The sequence below is a fragment of the Erpetoichthys calabaricus genome, chromosome 10 (genome assembly GCF_900747795.2).
Source record: "Erpetoichthys calabaricus chromosome 10, fErpCal1.3, whole genome shotgun sequence".
Lineage (NCBI taxonomy): Eukaryota > Metazoa > Chordata > Cladistia > Polypteriformes > Polypteridae > Erpetoichthys > Erpetoichthys calabaricus.
Genome location: NC_041403.2, coordinates 36,066,725 through 36,088,339, shown reverse-complemented (window position 1 = coordinate 36,088,339; position 21,615 = coordinate 36,066,725). Strand labels below are relative to the sequence as shown.

Here is a 21,615-nt window from a genome sequence, read left to right as displayed (position 1 = left end):
AAAATGACTGCCGACTGTCCACAGAGCACAAAAAACAACACAGACCATAATGCTCCCACCAGCATGTTTTGCATTTATATTGAGGAGCTTTTGTTAAGGGAGATTTTTTGTTTTGCAATTATTGTCATGTGTTAAAATAAGTCTATAAACTTTAATTTTTTTCTATTATATACATGTCTGTTTCTGTGTTACAATTATTTCTAACACACTTTTACCCTGTGTTTATGTTTCTGTGTGTTTTTCTCTTTTCTTTAATAGGAGGCCACTTTTTTCCCTGATTTCTTGTTGACCAATTTTCTCCAGTCTCTTTCTACATATTGACTCATGCACCTTCACGCTGATTGCGAGCAAGGAGAGGGCTTAGGTGCTGATAGCTCCCTTGTCAATTTACCATGGCTGGCTTGTCTTTTTGGCAAGTAGCTCGTTTGGCAAGGAAGTGAAAATATTATTAATTTCTTCCTTTACCTGTGAAAACCTTAGTGACTTGCATCAACAGTTACATATTGGTCCTTTTAAGCTATATTGTAAGCCTGAAAACGACTTTGAATGAATTTGGCTTAAGTGTGTGTGGGAATGATTAGACTGTTCACAGACTGTAGCATTTTAAACCAATCCAATGGCTCAGGAAGGCAGAGCATAAAGTAGGGGGAGACAGTTTAAAAAGTAAACAGCAATGGTGCACTTGTCAATCTGTTCCAACTGAGAGAGAGCCTGTGGTTACAATGGATAAACGGTCTGTGGCTAAAGAGGCTCCCTAAACAACTCCTGTTAAACATATAAATATTATTCGAGCGTGGAGATCACATTACAATGTGTTAAAAATAAACATAAGCTGTTTAAAGGACAAAATCACTCTGTAAAACCAGATTATACTTTGGCATTCAAAGACATCACTGAGTTTGTGATAAAAGTGGATAAGGTATTGCTGCCAGCTATGTGGTTTCTGTCACTTACAGTTAATGATGTAACAGTCAAAGTAAATGTGAGGTTCAAAGAATTGGCACCTATGTCCATGAAAAGATGAACTATAGAATGTGCATTTGATCTTAATAGTGAGCCATCAGATCCAATGAAAAAGGAGGTGATAATAGCTCCTATTACGGGTCTTTTTGGTGTTGATAACAAAGAGCTACAGGAGATACAGATGCTTGTTTGTAGTCTGTACACCCTGTGGAAACCAGACCCAATACAAACGGGCAGAGACACCAATTCCTTCCGACAAAAAAACCCTTTATTTAGGGAAAGAAACCCAGAGCAGTCTCAAAGGACTGATAACCACAGTCACACTATAATGACACTGTCCCTTTCTTCCAGAGTCTTGCAGCCCCCTTTCTTCACCACACCTCATAGGTAAGCTTCATCCACCTTCTCCCGACTCAGGCTCCCAAAAGAGGTGAGGCTGCTCCTTATATTCACAGTCTCGGGAATATTTCCAGTGTCACATACTCGTGACCTGGGAATACATCCAGGTAAGGCAGGAGCCCATTACACAAGGGCTCAACGTTCTCTGCATCCCCTGGCGGTCCCCACGGAACCCAACAGGGCTGTAGCATACTCCAACTCCCAGCGTGCCTTGCAAGAATCTGTGGAGCCATAGCAGCTGGGGGGGGGGGGTTTGGGTAGGGGGGCTGTCAACTAACGGTTCAGGAGAGGCAGTGCCCTTCATAACCTACCTCCCCCTGCCTTTCCATTTGGGCGGCGCCCCGGCTGAGCAAGAATGCCGGCCACCTCTGACACTTGAAACTGTAAATGCGCCTAATGCAAGCACTGTTTTTTTTGCTATTGACTGCGGGCACACATAGATGCAAACCAGGTCTCATCTTGGTTATCCCTTTTGCCAATCTACAGCCAATCCTGTGGTTGTTGTGCTGAAAGCTACAATGGGGACTGATCTGTAAACAAGTGTGCTTAAATCATGCAATATAATAGCATTTGCATTATATGTACTTCAGTAAATGACATAAACAAATGAAAATTGTAAACATCTAATAATGATAGTAATATATGCTTGAATTTCACATCATTCCTACTGATAACCCATTTCGATTCAAAAGAATACACTTTCTTGTAAAAATTTTAGCAATGACCCATCAACAAAAGAGAAGTTGCTAGGAAAAGTAGGAAAATGCAAGTGTTAATCTAATGCAGAATGTTTTACTTATGGACAATTGTGTGTAGCGTGTTCAAGAGTAAGTAACAACCTTTCTGCATTAGATCAGCATTCTTTAAAACATTTGAGTTACTGTTGGTTTTATTTCTTTTGTTTTTACAATTGCAGCAAAAGCAGGTGAAGGGACTTGCTCATAGTTGCAGTCGCATAGTCCTCTGTAGCAGGATTTGAAGTCCAAAGCCTCAACCACTACACCACAGCGCCTGACAATATTATTAGCTCTTGGTTTAAAAAAAAAACAGGCTACAAATACTGTATTCAGAAAAGCACTTAGTTAGTTTCTTAGCACTTATGATACACCCAATTAACCAGTGGCACAGTAACTGATGCCCATTATCTTATGAATCTTTCCACGTGGACCCAGGTCAACAAAGCTGGTAATTTAATAATACCGAAAAATACTTACTTTTCAAAGGCAAATCGCACATCACTTCCAATTAAACCGATAGACAATTCAGTTTCCCCTTGCTGTGCATTGCCAAATTATCAAATGCCTTCCACCCCAAATCATTGTAGTAAACTTATTAAATGTGCCTTTAGAAATCTGTTAAGCCAAAACATCAAAACAAACCAAAAATCGGATATAAGCTAAGGTTGAATCCCCAAAAATACATTTGTGTATTAGGCTTCCTTACCTTTAACACCTACTTAATTTAAGTGGCCATCATATGTACTGTATATAATATCCACCATGATGCCACAGGTCACACAACATGTGCATCACATGTCTGACAGTCAAACAACTTGGAAAAAATGGTGGCACACATGAAATATAGATGACTAAAGTTGCAGATTTTTTTCAGTTACTATTAGAGGAGTTTTTTTGCTACCTCATATTTTTTCTATTGTATAAATTCACAATTATAATTGTGTTATTTCACAAATATTCCTTGCAGCTCTTCTATTCTACATATTCAGCAAGGATGCTATGAACAGTACAAAAAATACAAAATCTGGAGCAAGAATAATGTGTCGTAGTCAGTGTTTATGGTTATGTGGTTTGATTAAGAGTGAAAGTGACTGCCTAGTCAAATGTTGGCACACATTTCGGGTTTTGTTTCTGTTGTGAGCACTATGCTGTAGACATATTCTCACAGAAGTACTCGTGTATCTATCTAATATTATACAGAGAGATCTAAGCATGTGTTTAGCAGTAAAATGCACATAGTCCAGAAACACAATATTGATAAAATGTAAATCCTATCTATCTATTATAAAAAGAAATCCTGTCCTGGAAAGCAAAAAGCAAGTCTAGGATACGTGATCTTCTCATAAGACATTTTAAAGACCCGCGAGACCGAAGACATGCCCTACTTACAATCTACCCGTGCGACCAAAGACACGCCCTACTTACAATCTATCAAATAGGACAATAGGCAGCAAAACATTCAGTCTTGTGAATGTTTTCAATCCTTTCAGAAAGATTTGAGCACACACAGATCCAGGGCTCTCAGCACATATAAAGCGTATAAGGTACATTATAAATTAAATGTCGACATCTAAGCGAAGAAGAAAGCAGCGCGGAGAAAAGAGACTCAAATGTGTTGGACAGAAAAAAGAGCAAAAAAGAATAATCGAGGTGCAAATTCAGAAAATAAGGAAAGTAATTATCAGCCCGGAACAAGTGAAATTGAAAAAAAAGCACGTCCAATCCGGCTCAGAATTAAAAGACAATGAGTAAAAGAAAGTAGAACTTCGTAAAGACGTTTACAAACGTTGACGCTAAACACATGCAGAGCATGTTAGAGACTATGAAACCAGTGAAATTAGAAAGGCTCAAAAAAAAAAAATGACGGTATACACATGTGGAGAAAGTTAAAGGATATGAAAGTAGGAAAATTAGAAAACATAAAAAAAAGTAAAGATCGCAGTAGCGCAAACAAACAAACTGCCTCATTTAACTATGCACCAGTCTAACTTTGGTTTTGCACAATAATTAATACACTATTGCACCTTAACACTTAATTCTACTTTATTCACATAATTGTACTTATTTATTATGTTCTACAGTAATCCCTCGCTACTTCGCGGTTCACTTTTCGCGGATTCACGACTTCGCGGGTTTTTAAATACAAGTGATTGCCCGCCTATCGTGGAAGTTATGTTCCAGACCCATCAGCAACAGGAGAAAATCTGCGATATAGAAAGACCATATAAATAAACATTTTTATAGTTTAAGCCTTAAAATACCCATCCCACATGCTTTAAACACATGTAAACTTATAAAACACACTTAGTTAACACATATGATATGTGGATGTCGGGCTAAGGATATGAGTAACATCTCACTATTATAAAACATTTTAACTTCACGCAAGACAAGACAGTGAGACAGGAAAATTGGTGATGTACAGGCTTTTAAATTGACAGGCAGAGCGACAAGCAGCACAAAGCCAGCACAAAGTCCACTTCTCCTTAGCTTTCATTCAGCTCCCCACCCCCTTGACAATGCGAACTGCGCCTCCGGGGAGGGGGGTTTGAGCGAACGTGCGTTCAGCCCTCACACACCCACGCACACACTCCTCCTCCTTCCGAACGCGCAGAGCAACAAGCAGGCATTTTGGCAGAAGCAGCACAAAGTCCATTTCTGCTCAGCGTGAGTTCAGCTGCCCCCCTTCACAAAGCGAGTGCAGACACATTGACGTCTGATCGCTGCGTGCAGTGTGCAGTGTTGGTCTGCGGTGTTTAAGAATGTAGAAAGTGTTTAAGAGCATAGGAAGTGTTTATAAGAGTGTGGGAAAGGTTAACAAGAGAGTGAGAAAGGTTTATAAGAGTGTGGGAAGGGTTTATAAAGCCTTAAAATATGTATAAATAACAAAATAAATATAGGTTGCTACTTCGCGGATTTTCACCTATCGCGGGGGACTCTGGAACGTAACCCCCGCAATAGGTGAGGGATTACTGTACTATACTGTTACCTTCCAATCTATGACTTTTTGTTAATCTAACTGATATTCTTCTAACTTTGCACAGTTTTTGATAAGCGGATCAGGATGCATTTCACTGCGTGTTGTCCTGCATAACTATGCATGTGACAAAGAATCTTGAGAATTTCAAAAACGAAGTTTACCGCACATGCATTTATTGGTTACTTTGTTCATGTGTGTGTGTATATATATATATATATATATATATATATATATATATATTTATCTGTCTGCTTATTTAAAAAGCTACATTTACCCCAGGAGTCAAAAACGTTCTGTCTAGCCCTTGTACAAAAACCTAAACAAAAGCTGGGGTATCACCTTGGTAACCCCATGTACTTTTGGAACTGTGAGAGGAAAATAGCACAACTTTACAGACCGGAGTCCAATGCAGAACTCAACTTACTTTTTTACTTTGTAAAAAAAAAAAAAAAAAAAAAATTATTAACTGCTGATGATGTAGATCGTTTTGTCTGTGCTGAAATACCAAACAGAAACCTATCCTGACCTCATTAAAAAGATTCAGCATATTGGGACTCGCAAGATTACAAGTATTGTTTTTAGAGAAGTTCTGAAATAAAAGTGAAACTAATGAAATAGCAACAATTCAAAGAAAAAAAAAAAATCTTAAAAGTGTGCATCCGGAAAACAAACACGGGGGTTGGCGAGCGAAGCCCCCCAGTCAGAAAGTAAATTCATGATAAAATTACATGTGTTTATAAATGAATGTTTTTCAAAAATGTACTTAAGCATCATCAGTATTAACCATTAATCAAATTGTAAACACACAAATTATTAAGGTGTCTTAGGGGTGGGCAAAAAAAAAAAACATCAGTTCTTCGATGCATCATAATTTGTCTTGAAAAATTCAGCATCATTTCCTGAGACTACATAATCAGAATGTATTAGGCTGATGAATGAATTGCAAACCGGTTTGCATTAAAAAAAACAAAAAAAAAACTGTATAATGTGATTAAAGAGATATAGGACAAAAATAAGTAAATAATGAATACTTACATAAGATCTATAATTAAGAGAAATAAGCTCCTTAAATATAAGGGGGGGGGGGACACATTTATAAATGCCAATATACATACTTTTTTTGGGGTTTTTTTGAAGGCTTTGACGTGGAGGATTTGATACAGTGGCTCTCATGACAGGTTAGGGTACCTGGTTTCATGCAAATATTTAAGCATCACAAGTGACATCCTGGGACTTAATCAGGTGATGGTGCAGAGTGGCACCACAGAAGAACAAGAAAAGAAAACATAGGTGCAGTGATGAGGCACATTTCCATTTGAATGGTTGCGTAAATAAGAAAAAATTATGGCTATTCAGCTGAACCCAACCTTCGTGAACTTCTTCAGAGACCCCTGCACAGTGAGCGTCTTACAGTTTGGTGCGTGGTTGCAGAATTTGGCATTGTACCCCCTTACTTTTTGGGGGGGGGGTAGGGGGCAACAGTCACCGTCGCTTCAAAACGTTGCATTGAAATGCTGGAGAACTTTTTCAGGCCCCAACTGGAAGAAATGGATGTGGTGGAGGATGGAACAACAGCTCATATGGCACAGAGATCCATACAAGTTTTGCGGGAGATGTTTCCAGGGAAGCTGATCTCCCTGCATGGCAATGTCAGGTGGCCTGTACTTTTGCCTAATCTTGCTCCATGCAATTCCTTCTTGTGGGGTTATCTCAAGTCGAAGGTATACACACCCCGACCTGAAAACCTTGAAGCCCTCAAGGACACTATTTGCCATGAAATCGCCACTATTCCCCTTGAAATGGCTGAACAAGTCATGCGAGCATTCAGAAACCATCTGGAAGAGTATATCACTAATGATGGCCATTACCTTGAAGACATCATTTTTAAAACACAGTGGAAATAAATATGTACATCCTTTCTTGTGTCGTAATGACATTTATTTTACCTTGTAGCGGTTTTGTAGAATAAAGGCTCACCCTGTATTTCTAATACCCTTATTATTTATTATTATTATGTTTTTATTATACAGAAATTTTGATAATTCATACCACTGAGGCAGAGGGGAGACATTCAGTATTTCAGAGACTAAAAGGTTTTTATATCATAAAAAAGTTATAGAAATATTGTACGTCTTTTTTAGTGTGTGATATTCTGAAAATAAACTGTTTACTTAAAAATGGTCATGTTGTAAATACTGCAGCATACAATTTGTCAAATATTTTCTTTTTTTTTAGTTGTTGAAGACTTGTATAAAAACCGTGAACCGGTTGAAGACATGAAGGCTATTTATTTTATCACTCCAACTGATAAGGTTTGTGACACTTATTTCCATGGAAAATGAAATAAATATTTTTTGCAGTAATGTCTAAGTAAATAACCATTGTATCCAGTGGGGGCATATCCTCTTGGAAGTGTTTTTAATTGTAGATTTGCTGAATATTTTGCAATGAAAGAGTGGTTGGAAAAAGTTGTACTTATTTTTATAGCTGCCCTACATTCTGAAATACAACTGGCTGATTGAAGCTGAAGGTATCCTTTCAAACAGATATACCCACTACTTTTAAATTATCCTAAATTATCCATTTAGTCTTTCTTATCTTGTTTTGCATTCAGAAATATATCTTAGCATCTTTACATGTAAACAAAATTTAGGAATTAGCATTTCTTGCCATTTAGAAGTAAGACTGAACCATTTATTTGTGAAATTGGCTGGAATGAAAACCTGCAGCCACAGTGGAACTCCTGCTCTACTGCATATGCATTCTTTCTGAAAGTGCATTGCTTGGATTCACAGTATTATACGTTTTTCTAAGCCTTGCAGTGACAAAAGGTTGTATGGTATGTGTAAGTTTCCCTCTATTTAGTTTGTAAATTCATTTCTCCTTCTAGGGAGGGGGATTTTTTTTTAACACAAGAATGAATGACTACAATTACAAATACAGTGCATCATTGTGATAAAATAATTAGACAATCCTTTATGCAATATGTAGGATATGTCAAGGTGCCCATCAATCCACAATAAAATTCCTAGCTTAGTGCTTGACTGTTCCATATTTCTATAAATACCCCTTTGGACAGTCCTCTCCTAAAGAAGCAATTATTTCGAAACTGTTTACTGATTGACTCCATGGAGGTAGACTACTTCCATTTACCCCTTATGTAAAAAAAAAATGTGTCCTGTACTTATTGAAATTTGTGGTGTGAAAGTTTCAGTTACATGTGGGTTTGTCTCATTGATAAATCCCAATTTTGCTCCCTGGTTTCTTTTGAAGTTTTACAACTTAAAAGACAAATATATTGATTTCTCAACTTTGCCTTAAAATAATCAGGTGTTAGAGGAAATTATGGTGCTTCAAATGCAAATTATAAGTTTTTGTTCCACTGTTTACTGTAACAAATGCTAACCCCCTTTTGCCTTTTTGTTTCTTTCTAGTCTGTTGATGCCCTTGTCAATGATTTCAAGAAAAAGTTTAAGTACAAAGCTGCATATGTCTATTTTACAGATTGTAAGTGTAATCATACATTCCAACATTGCTTAAATCTTATGTGGGTTCTGGTGTGCCATGGATAGTGATGCTTCTTCAAAACTCTTGGGAGACTGCACATTTTCTCATTGACTGGGTAGTTTTTTTTTTTGTTTGTTTTTTTTTTTTTTAAGTACCTCAATTACCTGCCAGATTCCATAGAAGTGTGTGTTAAGTTCACTGGTGAGTCTAGTTGACATGTATGAGTAAGGAGGGGTGTCGCATCAAGTGTGCTAAGATAGATTTCAGCTCCATAATGGAAATACGTACACTGTAAAAAAATAAATAAATAATAAATAAAAAAAATAATAATGTTAAATTTACGGTAAAGTACTGGCAGCTGGGTTGCCAAAATTTTACCGTAATAAATAAGATGAGAATATTTTTAGGTCTACAGTAGTAAATAACTGCATTTTCTTTACAACACATTCCAACAGAAGGGAATGTTTAACCATAAGCAGAAATTTATACAGTGTAATAAATATGCTAATAAATAAACCATTAGAAAGTATTGTCAGGGTCAAACCCCAATACACAGTTTACATCCGTAAAGTAACAACCAGTAGCAAACATGTACCATTTAATTATACACATTGAAAACAATTCAACGTTTAAGGAAGTTTTGGCACATTCTCTGGTGGGGAAGTAAGTTTGCTTTTGTGGTGTATGGTGTCCTACAGGAGTGCCAGCTTATCGAATGCAGCCCACCATAAATCAGCTTTCATAACCTCAAAAAACCTTCAGCACGCAGGGAAAAATATGTTTGTTAACTTAGTTTGGTTTTTTTTTCCTATTATTCAAAGGTATGCGGTTCACCAGGAACAATATGGTAAAAGGGGGCATGTCCTTATGCAAATATAGTAACTTCTGTGTTACTGAAACAGCGCTTTAGCGTTTCACATTTTACAGTTGTTTACCTTTGCTATTTAACAGTTTTACACTGTAAAATTAACAGATTTTTTTCAGTGTAATTGTAATGCATCAGTAAATGGTATGTAGCATATTTTAAAGGTAGAAAAATATCGATTTTACAGAACTTGGGTGTAAAAAATAATAATGTATTGTTTAAGATATACAGGTAATTTTCAGTAGAACATAAGGCAACTTTACTTTTTTTCAGAAAAGGTCTTTTACTTTCAGCATTTACAGTATTTTTACTGTTAAATTTACTGACATTTTTCACAGTGTAGGTTGCATGTTAAGTTGAGTTGTGACTCTGGATCACCCTCGTGTGAGTGAATGTTACCTGAAGCAGGACAGAGGGCCATTGAACTGCTTCAGGCAGACATGTTATGATACTGTTGACTAAGCTGTTTCACTGTGTCCAGATTACACGAAAGGTTTGAAAAGATCAGCAGGACAGATGACGGCCCAGGATTTCAATGCCCCCTGACTGTCCATACCAAATCACGACCAACATATGAGACTGGTCTGTCTGAGAGATTATATCAGATCTCTCACCCTAGCTGTTGGCTGTTTTTCTAGCAAGGCAACCTTTCGAATGCACTCTGCTCACACCTCTTACATGAAAGGACTCTGGGACAATTGTAGGTCTAGTGTGCTTGTTTTGTCTTGGCCTGCCTTTTTTTCCTGAACTTATCCTTATAGAACACCTATGAGAAGCCCTTGATTGCAGCTTATAGACATGTAAGCTGTGCCTGTCAGTGACCAGCAGCTTTATCATGCCCTTGTACAGGAAAAGAACACACAGTGCATCCGGAAAGTATTCACAGCGCATCACTTTTTCCACATTTTGTTATGTTACAGCCTTATTCCAAAATGGATTAAATTCATTTTTTTTCCTCAGAATTCTACACACAACACCCCATAATGACAACATGAAAAAAGTTTACTTGAGGTTTTTGCAAATTTATTAAAAATAAAAAAACTGAGAAATCACATGTACATAAGTATTCACAGCCTTTGCATAATACTTTGTCGGTGCACCTTTGGCAGCAATTACAGCCTCAAGTCTTTTTGAATATGATGCCACAAGCTTGGCACACCCATCCTTGGCCAGTTTCGCCCATTCCTCTTTGCAGCACCTCTCAAGCTCCATCAGGTTGGATGGGAAACGTCGGTACACTGCCATTTTAAGATCTCTCCAGAGATGTTCAATTGGATTCAAGTCTGGGCTCTGGCTGGGCCACTCAAGCACATTCACAGAGTTGTCCTGAAGCCACTCCTTTGATATCTTGGCTGTGTGCTTAGGGTCGTTGTCCTGCTGAAAGATGAATCGTCGCCCCAGTCTTGAGTTGAAGAGCGCTGTGAAGCAGGTTTTCTTCCAGGATGTCTCTGTACATTGCTGCAGTCATCTTTCCCTTTATCCTGATTAATCTCCCAGTCCCTGCCGCTGAAAGACATCCCCACAGCATGATGCTGCCACCACCATGCTTCACTGTAGGGATGGTATTGACCTGGTGATGAGCAGTGCCTGGTTTCCTGCAAACGTGACGCCTGGCATTCACACCAAAGAGTTCAATCTTTGTCTCATCAGACCAGAGAATTTTCTTTCTCATGGTCTGAGAGTCCTTCAGGTGCCTTTTGGCAAACTCCAGGCTGGCTGCCATGTGCCTTTTACTAAGGAGTGGCTTTCGTCTGACCACTCTACCATACAGGCCTGATTGGGGTATTGCTGCAGAGATAGTTGTCCTTCGGGTTCTTGGTCACCTCCCTGACTAATGCCCTTCTCCCCCGATTGCTCAGTTTAGATGGCCGGCCAGCTCTAGGCAGGGTCCTGGTGGTTTCGAACTTCTTCCACTTATGGATGATGGAGGCCACTGTGCTCATTGGGACCTTCAAAGCAGCAGAAAGTTTTCTGTAACCTTCCCCAGATCTGTGCTTTGAGACAATCCCGTCTCGGAGGTCTACAGACAATTCCTTTGACTTCATGCTTGGTTTGTGCTTCGTCATGAGCTGTCATCTGTGGGACCTTATATAGACAGGTGTGTGCCTTTCCAAATCATGTCCAATCAACTGAATTTACCACAGGTGGACTCCAATTAAGCTGCAGAAACATCTCAAGTATGATCAGGGGAAACAGGATGCACTTGAGCTCAATTTTGAGCTTCATGGTAAAGGCTGTGAATACTTATGTACATGTGCTATCTCAATTTTTTTATTTTTAACAAGTTTGCAAAAATCTCAAGGAAACTTTTTTTCATGTTGTCGTTATGGGGTGTGGTGTGTAGAATTCTGAGGAAAAAAATGAATTTAATCCATTTTGGAATAAGGCTGTAACATAACAAAATGTGGAAAAAGTGATGCGCTGTGAATACTTTCTGGATGCACTGTACATGTACCCTGGGCTCATTGATGCCATTTGTGCATGGACTCGAGCAGTTGTGGTTGTAAGAGACTTTCATACAAGATGCAGACTGACCGCAGGGCATATGCTCTTAGTGTTCACAGTTGAAATGTATAAAGATGAAGAATACAATACCATATCCACACTTTTCTAGTCCTTTTTTACTAACCTGCTACACAGTTTTAAAGGTAATTATCTTTTTGACCATGAAAAGTGCTACCTAAACTTTAATATTGCTTACTTTTAGTTATCCTTTTCCCATGTACAAACAGAAATTTGTGTTTTGGAAACTTAATTGTGCAGAACTTTTCCTCTACATTGAAGTTAGATCTTATTTGTGACAAACTGGTTAAGACAATAGTTTTTAAAATATTTGAATACTAAGTTTCAACATTAAACTTAGATAGTTTAAAAGATGTAGCTGAATGGTGATTTCTACTTGTTAACTGTATTTTGATTGCTGTTCATGTGGTCTTCATTGTTGCAGTATGTGGACAGAAACACAATGCAGAATTTAAATACTTCTTTTAGTAAGTAAAAGGCTTTGCATTAAAACAAAGTAAGTTTATATATGAATAAATGTGAAAATAGTAATTATGTAGGAATGCCCCTCACAGAGCAAATGAGAGCTAGGGGTAAACATGCTTTTTTGGTTACCTAACAGAATGATACAGAGTGTAAAGGTTGAACATGTTCCACCTCTTGGTATTTCTGAAACCACATTTTACCATTTTTAAGTTGAGACAAACATCTTCTGTAGAGCATACACACACACACACACACACACACACACACACTATATACATAATTTAGTCAATTCAGAGTCTCCAGGTAGCCTAACGTGCACTTCCTTGGGATATGGAAGGAATCTGGTATATCCAGCAAGAAAAAATGTTATTATAGTGATAATTTGCAAACTTCTTAAAGATTTGTTAAAAGTCCAGAATTCAAATGCAGGCCCCAGGATTACTGAGGCCTTGTCTCAAAGCTCTGAGCTTACTTGCTTTTGAGGATGCTAAATAACATGCTGAAATTTGTCACTTAAAAGCTGATAAAAAAAATCTGATTCTGAATTTTCTTCTAGATTGTCCTAACTCCCTCTTTAATAACTTGAAGACTTATTGTGCAAAATATATTAGGGTATGCAAGGAGATAAACATTGCCTTTCTACCATATGAATCCCAGGCAAGTTCTGTAACCTATATTTTTTCATATTTTCATTTTATAAAATAATATATTTTCAGCAATTCTTTGTATGTTTCCATGAATACACAATTTGCATTCCTTCAGAATCAACCTTAATAAAATGAAGACAGACAGTATGCATTGTAGGTAAGATGAAGTGGTGGGTAAGGCTTTTTTTTTTTCCTGCAGACCTTAAAAGTTGAGTCCCTACCCATGACTGACTGGGTGACCCTTAGCCAGTTAGTGCCTCCAGTATTAGAAATGTTAAGTGGAAGAAACTGTACTGCAAAGTGTTTTACGCTGCTGTGTACTGAAAGAAACTAAATCAAATAGTGGATATTTTTTTATTGACACTATTGTTAATTTTATGTATTCGTTTGAACTTTTTTTGACCCTACAAAGTATTTACAGATTTGTTGTAAACGTCTCTGATGAAGTGAACACGTTTTAACAATGTAAAGAATTTACTTTACTGTAGTTATTGTTAGTAATGCTACTTTTTTGATATTACAGGTTTTCACTCTTGATTACCCAGACGCTTTTCATAGTATTTATAGCATATATGGGATGGATAAAAATACCACTCTACAAAACATAGCATCACAGCTTGCCACATTTTGTGCTTGTTTAGATGAAAATCCTGGTGTTAGATATAGAAGGTAATATCTGCAGTTTTGTGTTTTTCTAGTGAGCAGTTATACTTTTGAATATTGAGCATCTTTGTTTAGTTTACCCGCCCATTACCTTCTCTTCACAGAGAACCACTGGATAATGCTAAACATCTTGCTCAGTTGGTTGATGAAAAACTTGCTGAACATTATAAAATTGATGATAATAACAAGGGAAAGGTATTTTGAATTTCTATTTCCTGAGGATTGTTTTTTTTTTCTCTCTAAGCATAGTCATTTAGCAAATTTTAAAAAATAAGGAAATATGTAATAAACTTTTTTTTTTATTATTATTTCTTATTAAGGGGAAAACGAACACTCAGTTTTTGATAATTGATCGAGGCTTTGATCCAGTTTCTGTTATCTTACATGAGCTGACATATCAAGCAATGGTTTACGATGTGATTCCAATTGAAAATGACACATACAAGTAAGAACTTTATTTTGAATTAGGCTCTGCTTTTATTTAACTAAAGAATACTGGATTTTAAACACTTCGTATATTGCTTCCCTGCAGAGTATGTTGTCTGTGTTTCTTCATATACATTGTGTAAACACTGATACTTTTCATGTAAATAGGAGTGTCTGCCATTTTGTACACAAATGTTAGCAATTCTGAAAACCAAGTATGCTGATGAATTATTTTTAATTTTGTTTCAAGATACAAGACAAAAGATGGTGCATCAGGCAAAGAAAAACAGTGCGTACTGAATGAGGATGATGAACTCTGGGTCAAACTGCGGCACATGCACATTGCAGAAGTTTCAGCGTATGTTAACACTCAGTGTGAGAGTTTTCTTTCTGAGGTTGTAGTATGGAGTTATGAAAATGGCCTGAAATTAAGATAATGTGCAAAACTGAGTATACTTTACATAATTAACTCGGTTGAGTTAAACTTCATCTCACTGATGCTTGTTTCCTAAACTTGTTGGAAATAGACTTGATTATGTTATGAAAATTTGAACCCAAATTGGACAAAAAGCAATGAAAATGATGGAAGAAACATCCTTTTTATAAATGATGCAGAATTTTCATTGAGGGAGATTTTTTCTTTACATGTTCCTGAACAATTTATTATGCAAGCAGCTGCTTTGTATACAGTACATACAGTATTTTTTTAATCTGATGATTTTTTTTTTTTTTTTTACTTTTTAATACAGGCATATCCCTAAACTTGTTAAAGAAATATCTGCTAACAAAAAAGCTACAGATGGAAAGGTAAAATAATTGTTACATGTTATTTACAAGTCATTATTTATTTATATGCAGTAAGAAGTATGTGATAAATCTTCAAGAAAAGTAGGAGAGAAAAAATAATCATTTTCTGTTTTGGCTATAGCATAATACAATAGGAGCCTTGTCTCAGCTAATGAAGAAGATGCCTGCGTTCCGTAAACAGATGTCTAAGGTATTGGAGGTTTGCTTGATAATATTACAGTAGAATGTATAGAAATGTATTCTTTTTTCTTGCATCATCATTTTGGTATTGCTTTCTAATACCAAAGGGCAATTAATATTATGGGAAGCTTGTATCTTGACAGAGTATTTGCTGTAATGTATTATATCCTTGCTTAAATGTTTGAAAGTATATTTAAAAGAAGCTTAAGATACTGATGTGACTTTTATTAACAGTATGATTTCTGCATTCAAGAACTAAAAATTATTTAAATAAACCATAAGTAAGAATTAAAAAATATAGAAACTTAGTAAATAACATTCATATTTTTATTTTCAGCAAACAATACATGTTAGCTTAGCCGAAGACTGTATGGCAGAGTTTCAGAAAAAAGTGGAAAAGCTTTGCAAAGTGGAGCAGGTAGGATTATTAGAACTGTGCAGTTTGTTCACAGATATAGTTACCGATGGTTTTAAAGGGAGGGTTCAGACATAGGTTAATATCCCTCATGATAGTCCTGATTAAATTAAAGAGCCTTGCCTACAACAGGGATCTACTCCTGGAGCCAGGCCTGAGTGTTTGTTGGCCAGGTGACCCAAATACAGTGGATTCAGAAAGTATTTGGATCCATTCACTTTCTGCACACTTTGTTGAACTGTAGATTTAATATTAAATGGATACATTTGCCATTTTTGTCCAACAATCTACATTCAGTAACCTATAACAACAAAGTGAAAACATGTTTTCAAAAAGATTTGCAAAATTATTAAAAATCAACAACTGAAATCTCCCTCTTATATATGTATTAAACCCATTGGCAGCAATTATAGCTTTGAGTCTCTGCAAGCTTTACACACCTGGTTTTGAGTAGTTCATTCCTTTCTTCCTGGCTATTTTGTCAGACTCCACTATATTGGATGGTAAGTGTCTATAAACTTCCATCTTCAGTGCATTTTGGCTAGGGCACCCATAGACAGTCAGAGCCATGTCCAGAAGCCACTGCAATGTTGTCTTTGCTGTATCCTTTGGGTCATTTTTGTGCTGAAAGGTGAACCATCCCAGTCTGCGTCATGTGCCCTCTGGAGCATGTTTTTTTTGTTTTTTTTTTTTTAACAAAGATCTCTCTATATTTGGCTGCATTCATCCTTTCCTCAATTGTGACCTGTTTCCCCTTTCCTGCCGCTGAGAAGTACCCCCGTAATATGATCCTGCCAACACCATACTTTACCAGAGGGATGGCATTAGGCAGACTATGAGCATGACATTGTCTTGGCCAGACAAAGTGCTGTAGTTCTGCCCACAGAGTTCAGTTTTTGTCTCATCAGACCATACCGTTTCCCTCGGGCTCTTGGAGTCTTTTAAACTGTCATATGCCTTTTACTCGAGTGTCTCCTATCTATCCACTTTATTACAAATGCTTGATCAATGGAGTTCTGCTTAGATGGTCATCCTTTCCAAACTGTTTTTACATCTCTGGAGTGGACTTCTGAAGCTCTGACCATTGGGTTCTTAGTCACCTTCCCGACCAAGGCCCTTCCTGCCCAGATAACTCAATTTGACCTCTTTGAAACTACTTTCATTTCACAATTATTGAGGCTACTGTGCTCCTGGGGAACAGTCAAATCTTCAGAAGTGATTTTATACCTTTGCCATAATCTATGCCTTGCAATAACTATATTGCAGAGGTCTACTGAGAATAAGGTGGACTTCATGACTTGGTTTTTGTCCTGACATATAGTGTAAATTGTGAGAGCTTACATATACTGGTATGTGCCTTCCTAAATTATCAATTCAATTTCCTGCAGGTGGAATGATGCCAGTCAAGTTTTAGACGTATCCCGAAGATAATTAAAGCAAACAGGATAAGCCTAACCACAATTTGGAGTGCCACAGCAAAGGGTCGTAATACTAACGTGAATGAGAGATTTCAGTCTTTGTATTTAATACAGTCATATGAAAAAGTTTGGGAACCCCTCTTAATTCTTTGGAGTTTTGTTTATCATTGGCTGAGATTTCAAAGTTGCAACTTCCTTTTAATATATGACATGCCTTATGGAAACAGTGGTATTTCAGCAGTGACATTAAGTTTATTGGATTAATTGAAAATATGCATCATAACAAAATTAGACGGGTGCATAAATTTGGGCACCCCAACAGAGATATTATATCAATACTTAGTTGAGCCTCCTTTTGCCAATATAACAGCCTCTAGACACCTCCTATAGCCTTTGATGAGTGTCTGGATTCTGGATTGAGGTATTTTTGACCATTCTTCCATACAAAATCTCTCCGGTTCAGTTAAATTTGATGGCTGCCGAGCATGGACAGCCTGCTTCAAATCATCCCATAGATTTTCGATGATATTCAAGTCGGGACTGTGACAGCCATTCCAGAACATTGTACTTCTCCCTCTGCATGAATGCCTTTGTAGATTTCGAACTGTGTTTTGGGTCATTGTCTTGTTGGAATATCCAACCCCTGCATAACTTCAACTTTGTGACGGATGCTTGGACATTAACCTGAAGAATTTGTTGATACTGGGTTGAATTCATCCGACCCGCAACTTTAACAAGGTCTCCAGTCCCTGAACTAGCCACACAGCCTCACAGCATGATGGAACCTCCATCAAATTTAACAGTAGGTAGCAGGAGTTTTTCTTGTAAAGCAGTGTTCTTCATCCGCTATGCAAAGCGCTTTTTTGTTATGACCAAATAACTCAATTTTTGTCTTATCAGCACTTTTTTCCAAAATGAATCTGGCTTGTCTAAATGAGCATTTGCATACAACAAGCGACTCTGTTTGTGGCGTGAGTGCAGAAAGGGCTTCTTTCTCATCACCCTGCCATATAGATGTTCTTTGTGCAAATTGCGCTGAATTGTAGAACGATGTACAGATACGCCATCTGCAGCAAGATGTTCTTGCAGGTCTTTGAAGGTGATCTGTGGGTTGTCTGTAACCATTCTCACAATCCTGTGCATTTGCCGCTCCTGTATTTTTCTTGGCCTGCCAGACCTGCTGGGTTTAACAGCAACTGTGCCTGTGGCCTTCCATTTCCTTATTACATTCCTTACAGTTGAGACTGACAATTTAAACCTCTGAGATAGCTTTTTGTAGCCTTCCCCTAACCCATGAGACTGAACAATCTTTGTTTTCAAATCTTTTGAGAGTTTCTTTGAGGATCCCATGCTGTCACTCTTCAGAGGAGAGTCAAAGGGAAGCACAACTTGCAATTGACCACCTTAAATACCTTTTCTCATGATTGGACACACCTGTCTATGAAGTTCAAGGCTTAACGAGCTAGTCCAACCAATTTGATGTTGCAAGTAATCAGCATTGAGCAGTGACATGCATTCAAATCAGCAAAATTACAAGGGGACCCACATTTTTGCACAGCCAGTTTTTCACATTTTATTTAATTTCATACAACTAAATACTGCTTCACTAAAAATCTTTGTTCGGAAGACACCCAGTACTCAGATGTTCCTGGGAAATGAAAGATATATCACTGTTATCTTTTTTGTTGAAAGGAGAGTAAATTATTATGCAGACTGAGGGGGTAGGTTCCCAAACTTTTTTCGTATGACTGTTAATTCATAAGGCTTACTAAAAATATGGTTTCATTTTGTGTTCATGTTATAGAATGTAGATTGATGGGGTAAATGGCAAATTTATCCATTTAAAACTGAATCCGCAACATAATTATTAGTGCCAAAAGTGAAAGGGGCCAAATACTATTTTTGAATTCACTGTAGGTCCTTCAGGCTCATTACTAAAAAACCAGTGTAGAGCCACCATTTCGTTTTGCCACTCAATATGTGAAGGATGAGGTTTAGAAGCAATGCCAGAAGGGCAACAGACAGGAATTGAACAGGGCCTCATACTTGACCTTGGCAATAGAAACTGGCTCTTAGGATGTGAACTGTAACTTCTCTAGTGTGGATTATACTGAAGCTTGTGCACAGGATTGAAAAATACCTGATACATACAGTATAATAAGAATTTCCACTGTGCCCCGCATTAACTTTGAAATCAGACTTCTTGATCATGGTTTCTCTTTTTCTCTGTTCTGCTGAGGTGTTTCCTCACAAGGAAGGCCACGGACAGGTGTGGGGATCCTTACAGGCTCCTGGCCATGTGCCATACAGTTGGATAACTTTGGTTAGGATGGGTTTAAAAATACATATATTCATATATATGGTCCTTGAAGCATGATGAGATGTAGTTTTCTTTTTTAATAGCCATGTTTATAAAATTATTTATATGCCTCTCTTGTTTTGCAAATAGGACTTGGCTGTTGGAGCAGATGTAGAAGGTCAAAAGGTTAAAGACCCCATGAGAACACTCCTTCCAGTTTTGTTGCAGAATTACTCCACTTATGACAAGATAAGAGCTGTTTTGCTGTACATCTTCAGTTTAAATGGTGCATAGTTTTGTCCTTTTATATTGTGACATTTTTGCAAATAAATGATCTGAAAAGAATTCAATATTCTTCAATATTTTATATTTATCATTATATAAGTACTTTTATATTCTACTTTGAATACCAGATTAATCCAAAAAAGTTCACAACATAGTTTAGCTCTCTTAATGAGCAACAAGGGGGTCTTTTTGTATTGTAACTGATAACAAGTTACTGATTATTAATTGTAATAATGATTTCATTTTATCCCTGTGTTGTACTTGGTAGGCAAAATACTAAATATAGTAAAATGTTGTGCTGAAATATTGTTAACACTAGTGGAATTCCTGCCTGATTTTTTTTTTTCTTTTTGTTTTAAAAGGAACAACTGAAGAGAATTTAAATAAACTTATTCAACATATTAAAATTGAGGATGAAAGCAAAATCATTCTAAACTGGAAGGAGCTTGGAGTACCAATTCTTTCCTCTGTAAGTATTTTTGTTCATTTTTAAAACCTCTGACTCTCCTAAAAAAAACATGTGGCTGCCTGTGACTCCAAAAAAGCAGGTTAAGAAAATGGTTGAAAAAAGTGGATCTTGATTGTCACCGTTGTTTGAAGCTTTAATCCAGACAGGCAACAGTTTGAAGTGGTACGCCTTTTTCAACATTTACAATACATATACTTCATGGTTAATTCATTGAACAAACATCAAACAAACACTAAAGGAATACTCCACCCTACAGTAATCCTTTGTTTTATATGTTACTAACCCCATGTAGCCTGCAGTGATGGCTGAGAAAATGTTTAATCTTGTGTTATCATGCTGAATGAAAATAGTTTCACTGGGCAACTGCAAATTTATATTAAGAACATCCACATGTGTCAGTAAAATCAAGTCATCCAGTTACATGTGCACATCTTCCAGGGAAACTCTCCTGTGAATGTCATTTGAACACTGTCACATGGGAACAAGTGTGTTCTGTTTTTGTACATGAGAGTGTTTTCTGAAGTGGCATATTTAACAATATTTTAACAAAACTACATGTGTTTGGACCTTTGTCAGCATACGAGTGACTTGACATTTGCGACGCAAAGTGAGATGGTTTCATGGACATTTTTGCTACTGTTTTAATTTTGTCGATTGATGCCAATCAAAAGTCATTCAGAACTGAAATACCCCAATTTTGAAATTAAGGTTAAAACTGCCTCATTACCAGTTAAGACTATAAAATGACATTAAAAACTCAGAATCAGTGTCTCCATGATGGGACAGTTAACTTTGTGTGCTGGAATGTTAAAGGCCTGAATCACGAATTAAAGAGAAAGAAAGTATGCTCTCGCCTAACAGGCTTAAACGCTAAAATAGTATTTTTACAGGAGACCCACTTACTAAGCAGTGATCAGTTCAGACTACAAAAAGACTGGACGGGCCAAATGTTCCATTCTAGTTTTATAAAGAAAACTAGAGGGGTGGGAATTCTCATACACAGAACAGTTCCATTTTGTAGCATCAGATGTAGTATCGGACCCTGAAGGGAGATATGTGATGGTCATGGGCAACTTATTTAACAGTAAAATGATTTTGATAAATGTTTATGCACCCAATGTCGATGATAAGGAATTCATGCAAAATCTATTTGCATCCATTCCCAATGTGAACACTCATAAAATTATAATGGCTGGGGACTTTGTGTTTTAAATCCACTCTTAGATAGGGCTCCTGTGACAGGGGGGACGACATCTAACACTGCAAAGACAATTACACAGTTTCTAAATGACCACAACTTATCAGACCCCTGGAGGTTTCTTAACCCAAACTCAAGAACATATTCGTTCTACTCACCAGTGCATTATAGCTACTCAAGAATTGATAATTTCCTGCCTACGATTAAATCGTGCAAATATGACACAATTGTTATCTCCGACCATGCCCGTCTAGTCTTGGAGCTAAAATCATTAAGCCCCTCACACTCACCTCGCAGATGGCGTCTTAACTCTCTTCTATTGGCAGACGAGAACTGCACAGAATTTATATCCAAACAAATCAGCTTCTT

The 21,615-nt window shown here is 37.2% G+C and overlaps 1 protein-coding gene across 1 annotated transcript in view; it reads left to right on the top strand.

Moving 5' to 3' along the window:
• The window catches only part of stxbp3 (syntaxin binding protein 3), a 57,492-nt gene that overhangs the window by 26,900 nt on the left and 8,977 nt on the right, over positions 1-21,615 (top strand). The window contains exons 4-15 of the mRNA XM_028811085.2: positions 7,315-7,391; positions 8,514-8,586; positions 12,996-13,096; positions 13,610-13,755; positions 13,854-13,944; positions 14,070-14,194; positions 14,426-14,533; positions 14,925-14,982; positions 15,104-15,172; positions 15,500-15,580; positions 19,445-19,580; positions 19,942-20,048. Coding sequence (XP_028666918.1) covers positions 7,315-7,391; positions 8,514-8,586; positions 12,996-13,096; positions 13,610-13,755; positions 13,854-13,944; positions 14,070-14,194; positions 14,426-14,533; positions 14,925-14,982; positions 15,104-15,172; positions 15,500-15,580; positions 19,445-19,580; positions 19,942-20,048 — 1,172 coding nt within the window. The remainder of the gene's footprint in view (positions 1-7,314; positions 7,392-8,513; positions 8,587-12,995; positions 13,097-13,609; positions 13,756-13,853; positions 13,945-14,069; positions 14,195-14,425; positions 14,534-14,924; positions 14,983-15,103; positions 15,173-15,499; positions 15,581-19,444; positions 19,581-19,941; positions 20,049-21,615) is intronic.